Source organism: Aythya marila (genome assembly GCF_965140915.1).
Source record: "Aythya marila genome assembly, chromosome: 6".
Lineage (NCBI taxonomy): Eukaryota > Metazoa > Chordata > Aves > Anseriformes > Anatidae > Aythya > Aythya marila.
The window spans coordinates 19,077,626-19,096,345 of NC_139047.1; the positions used below are offsets into that span (position 1 = coordinate 19,077,626).

General features: G+C 36.7%; 1 protein-coding gene across 1 annotated transcript in view; it reads right to left on the reverse strand.

Annotated features, from left to right (window-relative positions):
- MYO3B (myosin IIIB) overlaps nt 1–18,720 on the reverse strand; it is a gene marked incomplete at both ends in the record, with an annotated part of 190,770 nt that overhangs the window by 101,600 nt on the left and 70,450 nt on the right. The window contains 4 exons of the mRNA XM_082763227.1: nt 1,396–1,500; nt 2,370–2,486; nt 3,354–3,450; nt 13,564–13,719. Of these exons, the coding sequence (XP_082619353.1) occupies nt 1,396–1,500; nt 2,370–2,486; nt 3,354–3,450; nt 13,564–13,719 (475 nt within the window). The remainder of the gene's footprint in view (nt 1–1,395; nt 1,501–2,369; nt 2,487–3,353; nt 3,451–13,563; nt 13,720–18,720) is intronic.

Genomic DNA, 18,720 nt, shown 5'->3' on the forward strand with positions numbered 1-18,720 from the left:
CTTTGTTGTTCCATAAAAAGCAATGCATACCAATGGGGAGGTAAGTTATATAAAGTATATAAATATATATATAAAGTACATGGAATAATTAGTGGGTATGTTAGGTACTGCTAGACTCTGTGCTCTATGATAGATATTGCTGTGAAGTTTTCTTAGGAATCAGACATCTTGTGGTGTCTGACAGAAGGTGTGGATGTTGACTCTAAATAATGTTAGTGATATGACATTTACAGTTCCTTTCCTTAATTCTTGTCAGGTATTTTTGCATTTCTTGGAAATAGACAACCTAGTGATGGACTCAGAGTGTTTTGATACCTAGAACAGTCTTAATCTACTTTACTAGAGGAGTAATGTACAACAGCTTACACAAAGACCATGAGTTCTTGCAGAACTCATACTGGCCATATTTGACTTTAGCTTCACCAGAAATGTTAGACTTTGAGTCAATTTTCAGGCTTCAAAGGAAAATGCAAGGGAAAGCTGAATGGATAAACAAGCAGAGTAAGTACATTTTTGATCTAGTTACATTGTGCATCTAGCACACCCTAGAAAGAAGAGCCAGCATAACATCACCAGTTAATGGAGATAAACATACTCCTGTCGTCTTTTACAAACAGAAAATAGCAAACTATACATGCCAGCAGGCATAGCCAGATGTCTGCAAATAATTTGCTGCCTCTGCATAAATGCAAATTACTTCTTGAAGAGATAGGAAGGACATATAAAATTAAAAATCTATAAAGTTAGCCTGATGGACTGACAACAAAACTATTTTTCTCTAGATAATAATATATGTAAATAATTATTAGACCCCAATATATATGTACATACAACACATCATATTCAAATAGTGCAAAATTACAGTTTTAAGAACGCAATAAAAAGGAATCTAACTTCTACAGCACAGTATTTCATTCTCATTAAAATCATTGCTAGACTTGTGTCCTCATTACATTCATATTAGACCTATCCTTAATATAGTTTACTAAACAATGACTTGACGGTTTGTGTTTTTTGTGACTTGCAGTAAAAATAAATGATTATCCATTACTTGCTACTGTCTTTCTGCAATGGAAGAGCAGTTAAAACTCTGTTAACCTGCTACAGCACTGAGACCCCCCTATTTTACACAAGTGTAAATAATTACAATACCTAGTGCAAGACAGGTTAGGATCAAATTGTACTGCAATAGCCTGTAGTTGGTGTCAACTGCCAGAAGTTCATGGGTGTCTGGGAAACTATAATGGTCAGGTAACCCTTCTATTTGACCTATTCAGCTTTGTGCTCTCTTTTATGCCACTGTCCCAACCTGACTAGATTTCTGCTCTGTTTTGCCTCATACAGGAATAAATGGCTTAAAGAAATAATCTGAAAGTACAACATGAAGATTCTTACCTGATCTTTGCTGAACGTAACCATACTTTGGTAGGCAGCATCTGCAGAGGCAAATATGTGGGGGGGATTGGATGAACGCTTCACACCATGATAAAGCTTGGAGAACTAAGAAAAAAAAACCACAAGTCAGAATACCTAATTAAAATGTACAAATTAATTGTAAAATTAAGAATTGATAAGGAAGGTAATGACTATCTTCTGCCTACTAAACAGAAGGCAGTTGTCTGTTCTACCATGAAATTCACACTGAACCACCCAGCAGAGGAGTGGTAATTCTTGGCACTGACCACCTTCCAGAACACAAATTACAACACCTAAAATACATTCCAAAGTTGCCTTCACAAGATAGTCAAGAGAACTGTATCACAAGAAATACAAATACAAGCATTCAAGCAGGGAAATACCCAAGGTGAACCACAGAAACTGCAAAGAGTGAAACTGCAGAGTAAATCTCGAATCTGGTCCCTCTGCCTGCAGCCCTAATTTAGGCACCCACAGCCAGTAGGATTTACGGCTCCACCTCTCTTCATATTCATAAGGAATTAAGCTGCCTCTATCTTTACAGCATTTGATTCACTTGTTTCTTTTAAGCTGCAGCTGACGGTACAGGACATGTAATAACTCAATAGTGAGAGCAACTGTTTGGAAAGCAACAGCCTCAGCATGAGGTGGTTCATATAACCATCTTCTGTTTCCTGGAAGAAAGTACTAAATGCCAGACAAGAACAGCAGTGGCTGGGGCAATATTCAGGCCTCCTGTGAAAGTTGTGTCACCATGGGAAAAGCATCAAAATCAAACTACATCAAACTGAAAGGGGGGGGGGGGGTAAATAAATAAATAAATAGCCATACATCTCTGAAGGAAGAAAAGGCTGGGGTTAGTCTGTGCTCCCATCATCATTTAAGTACTTTAGCCAGTGGTGTTAATAAAAAATGCAAAGTAAGTACTGTCCACATCTTGGAGTCTCTCTTACCTGTGGAGAGTAAATGCTGAGATTCTGGAAGGGGTTTAAGGCTATTAAAATGTCTCCCACATAAGTATAAATTTGTAAGTCAGCATAGCGTTTCTGCAGCTGATGGATAATGGTATCCTGAGAAGATTACAGAAAGTTTGATTGTTAAGCAATATTTTTCCAGTCAAGATAATTTTTGTAAATATACTGAGAACACTGATTAAAAAGTACTTATTATACATGTTATTAATTATTTCTTAAACTCTGACATCACAAAACCAAACAAATATTTTCAAATTTCTCACTAATATCATAAAACTAAGTTAAATGGCATACCCTATTGCCAGATAAGCATGCACTTTGCTGTATCAGCCCAAGAAGTAAACTTCCTGAAAACAAAATGGCCATGCAGATTTTCTGCACTTCACAGTATGTTTCCATTTAATTTTTTATTTGACTGTGAAACAAGGATAATAGTTTTTCAAGGATTAGATTTGAACTGGTAGTAAGAGACTGCTTTAAGCAGAATGCTAACACGATTTAGTATTATTATTATGTCATCTTCTCACTGGCATGCAGGTTAAGGATCCTCAGGAAAAAAATGCAGATAGTCTGCACATAGGTGTTATAATAAAATATGCAGCTGATGTTATTTCACCACTTTTTATGCAGAAGTCTTAGACGTGTTACTCCATATAATTCATCAGTTTTAGAAAACTCACTTAAATCAAAATCTTCATGACTAAATTTCCCATTTTAGGACACTTGCAAAATATTTTAAACTATCATCACTCATATTTAAATTCTTCACCATAAAAGGATTCACTGCTACTGCTTTTATGTCATTAATAAACAGAATATTAATGATGATAGCAGATCAGTCACAAGACAATTCCTTTTCCATGCTGAGACAAAACCTTGCAAAAATATCCTCTCATTCTGTTAAAAGAAACAGGGAAATGTGAAGCACGGTTGTCAGAAACTGCTGCTCAGACAGTACAGTACCTCATCTAGAACTTCTAGATTTACCAGATCGTCATCCAGAGAGTACTTGTCAGCCCCATCCACATGGTAAGGTCTTCTAGTATGTATTCGTTCATGCCTGGAAGTTTGTTAGTAAAGCACCACAGTTACAAAACTTGATAAAATACAGCAAATACAGAGGCAATGGAAATCATGGGTGAGTGTTTTGGCCATGCAGAAATATTAGGCACGCTCTCTGAAATACTTATTGTTAACTCGAAATACCCTTTCATAAAAGCAACACATCAGTTTGCTGTGCAGTGTAGTATCTCTGTTTTCTTTCTCACAAGATATATTTATTAATGCTCACAGAAAAGATTTCTCTGTAGGTTTACTACTCCCCACTAATACTGAAAAGTATTTTTAAAATATCTTTTCCCTTCTTGACATAAGTTAAAAAAAGTACCATTCTGATTAATTAAATCTTCCCCACCCCACGTACCTAGTCTACAGTATTATCATCTAATGAAGTTACAAGAAGTAATAAGTAGTATAAAATCCTCCTATTACCTTGTTGTATGACAAAGCACCTCCTCAGATGACCCTAGATCTGGTCCAGAACATTTCTGAACCACAGCTGCCATCAGACTCTAAATTGTATGGATGTTCAGTCAGCTTGTCCTCAGAGATTTAAGCCACACAATAAGCAGCAAAGACAAACAGTCACATAACCCCTTTATAATCAGATTATGCTGAAGGAATCTTTGAAAATGCTGTGTATATGTTTTTAAACAGCACATCTTTTTGAAAGAGGGACAAATCAAGACAGTATAATATGTCTTCCACAGAGGGGGTGAAATACGAGTGCTGTAAGCACTTTTCTTTACAACAAACATAATCAAAGCATAGTAGGAGGACACCCACCGAGATACAGTCTGCATCCTGCTGAGTAACATTTAGCATTGATCCTCAATGACAGTCCCTGACAGATTGTTTCTGCATTGGTTGCCACGTAGAAAGTATAAATCACATGCTCATACATCCAGAAACAATGCTCAATATTGTATCAAGCAATAACAGAATGATAGTGTAACATGACAGGAAATACTCTTTATCTATAACGTTGAAGGTTAAGGTAAAGATGTAGCAGGTCTTTTTTCTTTAATCCTAAATTCCTATAGTCATGGAATCCTGTTTGAAAAAATAAGCAGAGGCTCTTGCTTTTTGTCTCTTTATGAGCACTTACACATGAACTGATTAAGATTTCATTCAGTAAAGAGACTATTTTCATACCCAAGAGCTATTGTGTACAGAAGAATTATTGCTTGGAAAGTGTCTAACAAAGAGAAAAGTGTTAAGTATTGATAATTGTGAACTACATTTAAAGATCTTCATTTTTTATGTCAATTTTTATTCATTTTTCTTGTTTACTTTTGGCAACTCTATGAGTTCTAGAAAACTACTCTGTAATGCTTTATTTGAATTGTAATTAAATAAAACTGTGCAATCTGTTTTGTCAGCTAGGATATAAAATACAGGGACCACAGCAGGTTTTGATGACAGTCCCGCTTATATTTTCCATCCTACGTCCCCAAACAGAAATGGTTGTTTCCTTGATGTACGTATGAAGAAATGAAAGAAGAACACACAAACTGTGAAAGAGAAATTCTTCCAGTGGTTATTATTTCCAGTGAGCAGCATGGAGACAGTGTCAATTTGTTCAAAGTTCTATTCAATTAAACCTTCCATTTTTAGATTTTTGTTAGGTGCTTACTACATTTATGAACATTACACTTTGCTGACAAGCCAGATCCTCAAGGGAATACAAATGCATGTAAGTGGTATAATGAACTACTGTTTTTCTAATTGTTGTTTCAATTTCAAAACAAAATTCAACCTCTTACTTCACAGCTGAGAAAAATGTTGTTATAAATAATTTAAACCATTTAGAGATGGGAGCAGTTATCAGCCCACAAATAAAGCAAGTATTTTAACAGTTTCTGGACTTCATGGAGATGTGACTAACAAAGCAATGGCTAGACATTATAACTAATATAACTAAACTGTGAGGATATCTTTTCCTGGCTTAAGCCATCATAACCACAATATTAAATTGCAACAAGATGCAAGTATGGATTTATATACCAGAGGTGCAGGGAGGAGGAGGAAAGAGGGCACATCTAAACCTAAGCATCTCTAATTGCAGAATGGCTTTGCAAACTAATCTGTTATCTGATTGTGTATTAAACTCCCACTGTTTGTTCTCCTTAAGTGATAAATGACTCAACTGCGTTATTGGAAAAGTGTTTTGTTTTGTTTTAACTCTATGTAAATAAATAATTAAGCAAACTACTCTTAGTCAAATATGTAAGCCAGATAACCTTTGTGCATATATTTCCTTGTGCTTAACTCATTTTCCTAAGTACATGATTAGGAAGAGGATATTAGGAGCATAACATCACATTAGCTTCAAATCTCCTGCTGGCCTCATCAGTTTTCTACTGACCCTAAATCCTGCTGATATGTTGACAGAGTGGGAAGAAAGAATACATACAGTAAGCGTCTATTATTTCTACAATTTTACATCAGAAGTACACCCTGCTTTTAAAGTATTTTCAAAACATTTCTTAAAAACCAGAAGGAAACACTCTTACTTGGAGGAATAATTGTAATTTTTTTTTCCTTCAACAGTGCAATTACCAGCCTTTTTTCAATTACTGTTAGATTCACAGAATGGTTTGGGTTGGAAGGGACCATAAAGATCATCTAGGTCCAACCCCCTTGCCAAGTGCAAATTCTAAGCAAAAGGAAAATTGACGGTGTTAGCTTATTTGCCTCAAGGTTCCAGGAATGTTCTGATTCATATGCTGTAGGATGTAGTCTCTTCATTACAAAGTGGCATAATAAGGCTAGTCACTTAAGGTACCTAACCTTATAAAGCCTGAAGAGCAGTATTAGATTTATTCCAGAATTCTAGTGATGAGCATTCTCTCTTGAAAAAGGCTCTGTTCTCCCAAACATTTTCACTTCACCTTTTTATCACACAAAGATAGCTGGAGAGAGTTTTTTTCGGATTTTGAAGGAGGAGCAAGTGGCAAGCAGCACTTCTCTTGCACTAGATGTCAGCCACAGTAATAGAAGTGCACTGTAAATAGCTATATGCTAATATGACCCTGCAATCAAGCTGATGATGGGGAAGGAAAAGCTAAATTGACCACAGATACTTCTAGATTGAAAAATCACCTTGCTGGCAGGTCCAGCCTGAGGATTAAAGCAGCACAGATCATGAGTTTTTTTGTTCTTTGGAAAGTCCCCTTTCTCCAAGCTCTCCCTCCTCTACCCCCAGCATTCTTTTATAACAGTGCCTTTACTTTGGCCTCTTCATGCAGTTAAGTATTTGTTTAGTGTTCTTCTAGGACTCACACAGGAAAGCTTGTTTCTGTGCTAGTTCTCCTTTAAGTTATTGCCAACTTTAAAATGATTTGTGCCCAAATAGAGATTACAAGAAAAACACTCAACACAATGAGAGAACAAAAAAATAGCAGTGAATGTGCTGTTGTCACACAGAGAAGCACAACCTATTCCCTGTGCATTGCAAAGAGCAAATTTTGCTCCTGTACATCAAGTTTCAGCCTGGAATAAATTGTTGAAGCAAGGTCATAATAGAAACACTGACAAAGCCTTAATTACAACAATATAAAAGGTGTAGCTCTAACAAACATCTGTGTAACCTGCAGTAAAAATACGTATACTGTAATCAGACCAAGGATTGATTGCCTTTTGGGGCCCCAATTGCTTTGTAATTTTTTTTCCAGTACTTTTTAACTATTTTTTAACAGTCACCTGATATGTGTACAGATGAAGGCTAGAAGTATTGCATTTAACCCACATTAAATCCTGTGTGTGCAGCATTTTACAATCAGAGAACTATTTCTGTTTCTGTTATTCCGAGTCCAAAGGAAATTACTGACTGAATGCAATCAAGTTCCTTGCAGTTAATTGCTTTCAAGCCTAAATGTGAGCTGGCAGAGAAGCTACATATCTGGTTGTAAGAATTACTTCCTTGGATGGACTGCTGCTGTAATCCAGCTGGCTGACAGGAGGGGGGAAAGCTGCCAAGCCACCATAGCCTCATCCTAATATTGGAGAAAGCACCCAGAACCTACCTGCCCTTCTCAAACTATTACGTTTGCCTTTTTTTTTCCTTTTTTTTTTCTATTCTTTTTTTTACTTTCCTTTTTACAAGCTTCTTCAGGTTTGGTTCATCTTGATGATAAGGTTACATTTTTCTCCCTGAAAATCCAAGGTTTCTCAACTGTCTGTTCCCCATTACAGTGGCACACTGACCCAGCATGATCCAGAACAGTGAACTCTTTGCTGTCTACACTAAACTCGTTAAAAAAGTATATAATAATAATAATAACAATAATAAACCACAGCAGTTATCTACCCAAATGCTTAAGTTCTTTCATTCTTTTAAAAACTGAAAACAGAGATTACTATATCATTTCCTGTTGATTCCTATAAAGAAGCCTATTCATAGAGGAACATAAAATACCAAGACTGTAGGAAAACATCCAAGATAAGAATAAACCATGCCTGGAGTTCACCTCTTCAAAGCTGCTGATAATTTGGAAACAGCCGCTTTGACCCATATAACCAAAAGCATTTGATACTTAATCAAAATTGAATTTCAACATAGAATCAATTCTAAGAATTTTACGCCAGGAGTTAATCACTTGAGGAAATATAACAGACTATTTCTTTGCTGAGCTTCAGCTCTATGACATTTCATAGACAGGGATAACAAAACAAAAGTAGATGGCAGTTGAGATTTTTAGCTATTATGATTACCTTAAAACTGTTACGAAGTTACCTACTGCATTTTGTAAGCTGCTCTAGGTTAGCTCTCCCTAAAGAATACATAGACATACAAATGAAACATAGCTCATACCTATACTAGAAATAATGTCCATTGCTTTATCACCTTTTAAGATAAGAAATCCTACAACAGATCTCCAAAGCTCCTTTTACCTTTTTCTCAGACCTCCATGTAACAGTTTCCAATAAGAATAGTTTCTAAGATTTTGAAAAATGGTTTGTGAGAACAGCACCAAGGCAAAACTTTTTGAATGTATTCTGTAAAGACTCTTCCCTGCTTTCTTCCTCATTACATGTGTGGAAAAAAGGGTATCAGTGCTAGGTTTTGTGCAACTGGCAACACCCCACCTATTTTCATAGGGATATGAGATATCTGCATCTCATGCATAAAAATAATGTAGGGAAAAGTACCTAAAGCTGGTGGAAATGTCTCAAAGAGCATCCTTTTCATTAAAAAAAAAAAAAAAAAAAAAAAAAAAAGAGCAGGAGCAAGTGTTAATGTTGTGTGTGGGTGGTTTTTTTTGTGGGGGTATTGTTTTTATTTTTTGCATTTAAAAAGTGTTAACTTTTACTAGCACAAACCTTTTTGTTTTAGTTATTAATTTCTCACATAAAGGAAATCGAGTGTAAAGCTCTCTCTAGGAGGTTACCTCATGGCAAAAGGACATGCCAAAACAATATCTTTGTCAGAAACAAACTGATGATAGCAACAAATGTCTGTTAGTAGGCTCTTCTCAGCAAACCCAGCAAAGAGCTCCTTTAGTTCAGATGGAAGACAAGCTGTGCTGAGCTTAAGTCTAACTATACTGAGCTCAAAGTTTATAATTGAAGAATTGAAAGAAAAATTACGGAGGAGTTTCAGGCTGTGGCTGCAAAGGTCAGACCAGATGATCCTCTCAGAAGGTGAGCTTGCTTCTTTCTACCTGTATCATCCCTTACTTTTGGTCACTTGAGATAATCCCTCCTTTACTTCAGCTATATCAGCTGAGGAACCCCCTCTCTGCAGTTTCTAACACAGTAAAAAAATAATCTGTATCTTTCTGCTGGCTTAGTTTTCTTAGTTTTTTCTTCTACTTCAGAAGCTCCAGTTCAGGAGGTTTTGATAACCATTGGAGCTGAAATAAAAACAGCATCATGAGCTTGTTCCTGGAAGCTGTGGTAGAATGGGAGAAAGAAACCAGTTCTTTCCTTTTTAGTAGCAGTGAACTGCTGTATCAGCTCTCCATATCTCCATTATACCCTCGGGACATACTTTGATGAGAAAGTTGAGCTGTGATTTAAAATCTCTTTGCCAAAGAAAACGATCTGGTTCCGTTTTCTGACATCTGTGGCTTCCCTTCCTCTCTTGCACCAGCTCCACCTAGTCTTCAACCCCTTGGTGAGTCAGATACAGTCAATAACCCAGGAGAAAAGCAGTCCTGATTTAATTTGGCTTTGCCAGGCTGGCTGTCTCTGCTAGTTCTCTGAACTCAGTCAGCTCCCTGGCAGGTCAGACAAGCCCCACAGTTAACACAGCAAGAATATGGGTGAGGAAACTGGGACTTGACAATGAGCTGAGCCCATTTGTGAAGCCAGGCTTTGAGTTAAAGTCACTAATGTATTTCAGGACAGATCCTTGGCCACAGTAACATAAAGCAATGGGAAATAAATCCACAGTGTTGATAACGGTTTCCTCAGAGCAGGTTGAATTGCCTCCTGGACATAAATTACACCCATAAAGGATATTCTGGGCCAAAGTGAACAAGCCTGTGCTGAGAGAGATTCAAATGAGACCAACAGAGAGCCGTGATGCAGCTAGTATATCCCCAAAGTTCCTGGCAAGCAGAATGTCACTCAAAGCTCCGAGAACAAATGGGTGTGACTGAAGTGTCATGCCAGTGCTCTGACTGCTGTTACATTCTGTGCATAGGTGAGTTAATCTGACTTGGAGCAGTTTCAGGCTTGTATGGGAACTTGGAAGCTGGAAAAGTGGCTTAGAAATACCTTCATACCCCCTTGCACTGCATGATCTAGATCTTGCGTTCAGGTACTTGCTTAGCCCTGTATGCATATATTATTTAAATACAGTTTTTTAAAAAAGAAAAATAAGGACATTTAAGTTGTCTTGTATAGGTTATTTGTCTCTAATAGCACTGTAACATTCTCAAAGTAACAGAAAGCTATGTTGTGAATTGAAATGCATCTGATTATACTTTCATTAATGTAAATCGAGAGTAAATCTGTCAAAGCTAGAAAATTGACTGCATGCTTAGCTTAGACCCAGTTACACACTGTTACCTGCAAACACACCCTTGCATTCAGTGGGGGAAATGCCACAAAAGTAACTGCCACTTAAACAGCCCGAACATGCACATCACCTGGCAAGGGAAAAGTGATTATATTCCCTGTCTACTCAAACCTTTTCTCACAGGTAGGAGTGCCATTAGAAAAGATGGATCACACCGATCTAGCTAAACAGGTCAGTCCCTTTTGCACCTGCCATGAACTACTTCCCCTTCCTGAGCCTAACCAGATCAACTACATTGGCAGATAAATAATGCAAGTGACATTTTTTTTCTGTGAGTTTATATTATGTATATATTATGTATAGTTATATATTTATAGTTATTTTATAAACACATTAGACAATTTTTCAAGGCTTTTCACTGCTACCATTTTTCCTAGGGTTAAATCTCCCTACTACAGAGCCAAGCTCTTTACTGTTATCAGACTGTGTCTATACCTCTGGGTATAAATTATAATTAGATGCTGGTTGGTTCTCTTGTAATAAGCTTATGTTTATAGTCCAACATTAACTGACTGAGAGTAAGTACCTATTTAAAATTTAGAACTTTCCTACTTTCAGAATATAAAACTGCCATTTTCAGTCCTGGCTAGTTATAAGCAACTGAATGTAGGGCTTTACAACAGAAATGTTCATCATTAAAGCAGTCAGCATTATGGAAGCCCAGCGCTTCTTAATATTAGACACTGTTTTCAGATGCTCCTAGTCTTCAAAACTGTAATATTGTCAATTTATTTTTTATTTATTAAGGCATTCCTTAGAATACAAGTAAACCTTTGGAAATGTTTTGAGATTCTTTCTACAAAGCAGCTAAGACCCCACTTTTTGGCACACAGACTTGGTGTTTTGCATGGATATGCTTTTGCAGTGCTACTAATTTTTTCCCAATTTGATCAGCTTACAAACATTTGGAAAAATCAGTGCCTCTTCATTCTGAACAATATGTTGTATATTTCAATGGTAAAGCTCACTGAATTTTTGTTCTCACTGAGCATGCTCTCAGCCCTGATCAAAGTGGGTCAGTGCTTCAAAGAACAAGCAAGAAGCTAGGAGTAGTACTGTAGTAAAAGGCTGCAGTGATCAAAAAAAAAAAAAAAGAAATCAGAAACACATTCTGTCTCTTCTCCTATTCGGAAATGCTGAGAGAACTGGGACAGTTCAGAAAAGTCTCAAGAGGGGCCTTACTAATGTATGCAAATACCTGAGAGCAGGGTGCAGAGAAGATGGAGCCAACCTCTTTTCAGTGGTGCCCAGGGACAGGGTAAGAGGCAATGGGCACAAACTAAAAAACAGGAGGACCCATCCAGGAAACACTTTACTGTGAGGATGGCCAGACACTGATACAGGCTGTCCAGAGAGGCTGTGGAGTCTCCCTCGAGATATTCAAAAGCCATCCAGGCATGGTGCTGAGCAGCCTTCTTTGGGTGTCCCTGCCTGAGCAAGGGAGTTGGACCAGATAACCTCCAGAGGTCCCTTACAACCTAAAAGATGTGATTCTATGATTCTTTAATAGTGGTTGTACAGTATATTGGCTTCAAAGTGAAGGTAAAAGATGACTGTTTCTCCAGTAGCCTAACCTTGTCTCCCCTCTTAGCATTCACTGGCAGTGGCAGATGCCCTCTAGTTCAGAGGCATGGCTAAAAGCAAAATGACAATGAGTATGCAGAGAGCAGGGCTTCACGAGTAGAAGTGAAACTATACCAAGAACTGGGAAAGGTGAACTCAGTGATGTGAAAGAGCAAGTGGTCTGCAAGCTATATTATTAGTTTATGAACAGACTTGGGAAAATAAATACTGGCTTGGTCTTGATTCCTTCTCATCCCACATTATGGAGACAGATACCAAAGGGATTTGCTGGAAAACCATGAGGAATCCATTTCAGAGCTCCTCTTAGCATAAGAATCATTCCATTCTGTGTATCTTCTATTTGGTCAAAAGCTGGGAAAATGCCATTATCTTTTGTGCCATCCAACCCACAGTTGTAGTAGTCTATCTGTGAGGAGTTACATGAGGGAGATCCACTCAGGAGGAAAGATACAGCAGAAACCTGTAGTGTAACACTGGCATAGCTCTCTCTCTCACAGTGAGCAGTTTCTGGTATGCATTTCCAGTGGGGAGAGTGCAGGGAGAACAAGCTAGAAGTCAGCTTCACCTTGAAACTGTACTTATAGCTATTCCTTTATTTTAACTTGTACATTTTTGTTTGTGCTTTCAGCATTTAAGCTACAGAATCTAATGGCATATAAGCATATACATGTTTATGACTTATGAATCATGACATTTAATTTTCTTCATCAACATTAGTAGGTGTTTGTTTATAATAACGGGCCAAGGCTTATCTCATGCTAGACAAATTTCATATTACAGAATGATTGCTGAGCTTGGAAAGGTGTGCTCATTTGCATTTAATTCTTTTTTGAAACAGTGAAATTCTGCCACCCTCTGGACAGCAAATAAACTAAGACATTTAGTAAACCTCAAAAGTAAAAAGTAAAACAAGACAAAAAACTCACTGTTGCTGATGAACATTCATTGCTTTTTAAGCACATATTTAAATTAATTAGCAGGCTGAATGAAAAATAGCAGTTATTACTAAACCAAAGGCAAAACAATTATTTTAAGTACTGAATAACCTACTTACTAATAGCATCTAATCAAAAAGGACACTTTAAAGTGTTCCATTCTTAACCTTTTCTAGTAGTCACTTCATTGTTCACTGTTGTATTTCTGCTACCAAAATACGTCTTTCATCATGCGAACAGGTATTTCCTCAGACCAGAGCATTCTGGAAATTCTACCATCTCTGAGATTAAGCCAAAAGCAAATACACATAAAATTAGAGTTCAGTGGAAAAAAGGCTAAGGAGAGTTTGTATCATGACTGACCAAAGTAGCTTTAAAAGCTATCAGTGGGAAAGTATGTTTCTTGCATTCACATGGCATACAGCACTTACTGCTAATAACATTGCTAGTCAATACATTCACATGATCATTTGAAACAGTAAATATCTGGGCATTTAAAGTTTCAAATTTTGCTTCCAGGATTAGTGGGAGGAAGGATAGCTGCTGCATGTGTGTTGTACAGTACCTTGTTTTGGCCACGGAGCCTAGCTGCTGCTGTTCCTGGATGAGTTCAGCCAGCTGTTTTTGCAGAGACATATCTTTACCATGTACTTGTTTAATAAACGGGTGCTCCAAAAGGTGGGTGACTGAAGGACGCTTTTCAAAATCCTTGATAAGACACCTGTGACAGAGAAATAGCAGTCTTATGCAATGATGTTATTTCATTACAGTGTGATTTGAGCTAGCTTAGTGTGTGGTTGTTATAGTATAGTAGTTTCCTTTTCCACAAATTTGAGTTCCTTAGTATGCAAACAGACTTCTCCTATATATTGGAATAAATCTGACATAAAATACTTAACAAAGTGCATTCACCCTACAACTAGTATAAAGGTTATGAATTTTACCTTATTTCAATCTTTAAAAAAAAAAAAAAAATAAAGTAACTAGCTTACTATGAAAAAAAGTCATTGTATCTTATTAGTACTGTACAGTTAATTTATACTAAACATCACCTAAGATAAATAGACAATATTTCATTCACTTCAATTTTCTACCTATTCTCCAATGACAGTTAGAATAAAGACTGCGGGACATTGCCTAATAAAAACCACAACTGAAACTTGCAATACAACACCAGTCAGAACAATCTGCTGTAAAGCTTTGTTCTGTGTTTAAAATTAATGTTTCAGATAGAGCTTCTATACCACGATGGTGTTAGCATAAGAATCATAGAAAAATCTGTAAACCCATTTATTTCAGCCTGGAAAATAAATGAATGAGTCAGATTTAAATGCTAGCCAGGGTACCAAAGTTCTCTCTGTGGTGGAAACAGGTTATCAAGTAATGAGTAAAGAGGTGCATCCTATTAGATTAGCATGAAGTGTCATGTTAATTTATATAATCAAGATTTGAAATTGAGGACGCCGTGACTAAAGTAAAATTCTCTTCTGTACAATAAAGCTGAAATAATACTGTTCAAACAGAAGAATGATCTAACAGGATCAGATTGCTTTAAAGTAACCTCTAATTCCTCTTTACATTAAAGTATTCTATTTCTTTTGCTCAAATGCAAACAATGATAATAATCAAGCATGGGAGAAAAGCTGCAATTCAACATACATCTCCCTCCCAGCAACTAATATTTTAGTGAATCATAGCCCAAGATGAGGTTATTTGATGAGATGTGTTCATGTTATATACTTCATGATTACATTTCATATTTGCTGCTATTAACTGACACATATAAAGTATTTCCTTATCAGGGCCAAATATCACAAATAAAGATTATCTTTTTACCCAAAAATTCATTGAAACCTTAATTCCTGTTAGAATAACAGATATTCTAGCAGTATCAATACAAAACTTTAAAATATATATATATAAAATATCATACACATTAACTGATTTCAAATATTATCAAGCACTTGATAAAACTGATAAACTTGATAAAACAAATAAAGTTTAGCCTCACCTCAAACACTTTACTGAAGCCTAAAGTCTGGTCTTAAAATGATCCTGCAATGTCTTTGGACATAACTTTAATACTTCAGGTTCCTGAAAACCATTTTCTCAGCCTCTTCTTGCTACATGTAGTCCAGAAAAGACAGTCTGTAAAATCTGCTGTCAGTTTAACCGTTTTGGTGAGTTTTGCAGTTGGTTAGAACTGAAGCCTCCCAACAGAAGACTAAACTAACAGAACGTGCTTTATCTCCATCCCTCTGAGTGCAAGGCTATAAATACCACTCCTGTCCTCCCATGAAGAGAGATCTATCATTAGACTTTAACAGGTTCATGTCCCCCCCAGCCCTCACACATACTTTTCTTGCTGTCATCCATGGTCTTTAAAAGTCAATACACCCACACAGACAATACGGTCCGTGCCAATCCTGGTTAAATTTATGTGTTTCCTGAGAAAAAGGAAAAAAGCATTTGAAAAGAAAGATACCATTAATCAAGACAGGCAATGGAAAAAAATACAAAACCATAGAAAAATCGTAGATTGATGACAAGTGTCTGAAGTGCGTATGTCATTCTGAAAAGCTCACGCACTCGTGATTTTTACCATTCTAACAGTAACTACAAATTCTTTTTGTTGATACTACACTATTAATATATAAATGCTCCTGTTTCATTTGAATACATCTGGAACGTTACAGTGAATATGTGGCAGCAGTTACTTTTTAGACAGTTGAAAGTTGAGTTTAAATGGAATCTCTTACACATTTCCACACAGAACACCTTGAGAGCATAAAAACTTCTACCCTGTGGTACACATTTATTACAACAAATTTTGCTCTGAGCTCAGGACCAATGCACCCCCAAAGATACCCTATGGACAAGATCCAGAAGTTGCAAGAGAATTTCTTTCCATACAGATGGTTCCTACATGAATCATCCAGATGTCCAGGATACTGCATTTATTGAGGAAGTCTGACAAGATGAGAAGGGAAACACTTTAGAGAAAGAAGTTCTTAGCTCCTCCATTATGTGCCTGAAACACTAGCTGTTTGGGTCTTGCATGTGTTTGAATGAGCATAGGTCAGTTCTGTCAGAGAGAGGGTCTTGAAAACTACCTGAGGATTACCTTTGTTTCTGTTGTTCTCCTGCTGACTAGTCACATTGCATGCAAGTTGCTCTTCTGCTTTGCAACTTCTTAAGTTTATATATAGTTTCATCTACATTGCAGCATTTCATTTCATACACAGTAGGATATTTTTGCGATCTCTGGTCATTTAGGATTTCACTTGAAACAAAAGTGAAGCCTCATGAATTCATAAGACAACTAACTAAGCTAGTAACACGCAAGACACAATTGCAATTCTGTGATCCAAGTCTCCATTCCAAGTTCAGACAGCTTACTGAACATACTCTCAGATGGGCAGCAAGATGTCACAACAAAGCAAAGAACTAGTAACTAACAGCTAACAAGTCTTGGGCCACCACTAGTGAAAAAGGTGTCAGGCAGCCAGTATCAGTGCAAAGTTGAGTAAGGTATCTACACTGGAAGCAGCATTGACACTATAGAAAACATCAATGCATTTACAACGTTAGGGCCTGAAGGGAGGTGAGCATTATTACAGTGCTTTCTACTGTGCCTGTGTCCACAGTTGCCATAATTGATTAGTACATTTAGTCAGGAAATATAGTCCACATCAAGTACAGAAAAAAAATCAAGAATATATACCTTTGAAATCTCGTGACATTAACATTTAAGAGGAAGAGTACAGTAACAAAGCAGCTTTTATAAGGTAAAAAGTATTCCTAGAATACTTTTATTCCTAGAATACACCAGAAAGTATTCCTACTTAGTGTGGCCAACAGAAATCAAAGTGAGCATTGTGCATGCGCAAGTAAATATTAAGAAATCATGTCACTGTAGGATTTGCTTCTGGGAAAGGAGAAAACCAAACTATCTTCAGATGCTCATCTGAGCATTCATTTAAAACCAATTTGGACAGTTAGCTTAGGAACTGTCAAACATCAACCATACAATTACATACCAAACTAACAAATGTGGTGCACCTGCAATTTAATCCAATTTGTTTGACTCATAGAAATTATACAAAAAAAAAACAAAACAAAACAAAACAAAAAAAAAACACCTTAAGTGATGAGACTGCCTCCCACACAGCAAATTGACTAGAAAATTTACTACAAGATGAGTTTCTCATAAGGTACAATGAAAATATGATCATACTTGGTCTGCAATTTTTTGGATCTAAAATAACTCTGAGAGTAAGTATGCAGAGATTGGAAAAGAAACAAACACTGTACATGTTGGCCTTGTTGAAAGTCAATCCATTACTTAATTTGAAATTCTACTATCTTCCATCATGCTTTCTTGGCTGAAAATTAATTCTCAGAATTCATTAGTGTCACTACATTAAACATAGGTTGCAGCCATTTGCTGCAATCTCACAGCCAGGCTCCTAAGCACCACTTCCATTCTGCCACAATTACAGGCAAAGATGAAGCATTTATTAGCAAAGGATAAGAGCAGCCTCCTGTACACACAGGCCTGTCTGAGGCAGCCTGTAAAAATTCAGTGGCTGCTTGCAGTTGGCCGATAACATTGTTGGAATTGCTGTATATCACCAATGTAAACTGCCATTTTGCAAGTGGCAGATCAGATGACTGAAAGGAGAGCTATTTTATCAGCATTCATGAGCTAATACTTAGTAATCAATAAATGGAGAGAAATAGATTTCCTAAGAACTGCAGTGGTGGTCTAAATCTCCTGTGTGTTCAGAAACAGAAAACAGTTACTGATGTCCTTCAATATTGCAGGCAAAACTAAGCAGAGCAGAAGCATTTTCTTTTTTTTCTTTTCTTTTTTGTTTTTCCAGAAATACTTCTTCATTAAATAATGATTTCTTTCCCCATAAGTACTTTCTTTAAACATAAAGCAAGCAGCTACAACTCCTACAGATTAGTTACATTATCATTTCTCTCTAGTACATTTTTTCTTTAATTTTTATTTTTTAAAAATGTTGCATTTTCAGATGATTTCCCAATTGCTAGCAGGGCATTGGAACTTGTTTTGTCTCATAAACCAAAGATCCAACCAGGAATCTAGTCACTGTATATCATCTACGTGCACAGACAGTGATCAGGTCATTTGGAAAAAATTATGACTGTGTATCAGATTCTATATTAGACTTGAGGAATCCACAGCCTCTGGGCAAGAGAGAGAGAAACTCCCAATCTGTGCAACAAATGGTTAGATGAATCTCCCAATTTGCATAGGTCATTTTATTCCTTGGGCTTTATTAATATGCTTGTTTTTGCTATCTGTTGTCTATAGTCATCCTCGTAGAGAAAATGCATAGACATAAACATCATTTTATATCTGAACAATGATGCCGAGCACTTTAGGGCCTCTACCCGCAGTTATGGGGATGTTAACCAATGGCACATTGCTCTGGTGAAGCATGTTGTTACCTGTGTACCTGACAAACACCATTCCCCAGCACCATTTATCAAATTTTGTATTTGTCATGAACTCTAATGCCCTAAATTATTTAGTTTCATAAGGATGAGCATTTAGAGAAATTGTAGCATCCATTCATTGATATGATGGTGCATTATACCCCAAACTAGTCTCTTTCGGCACTCTTAATCCTTTCTAGGAAAAATAAACCAAAACCTCTGCATCTTTTTTTTTTTTTTTAATCTTTATTGC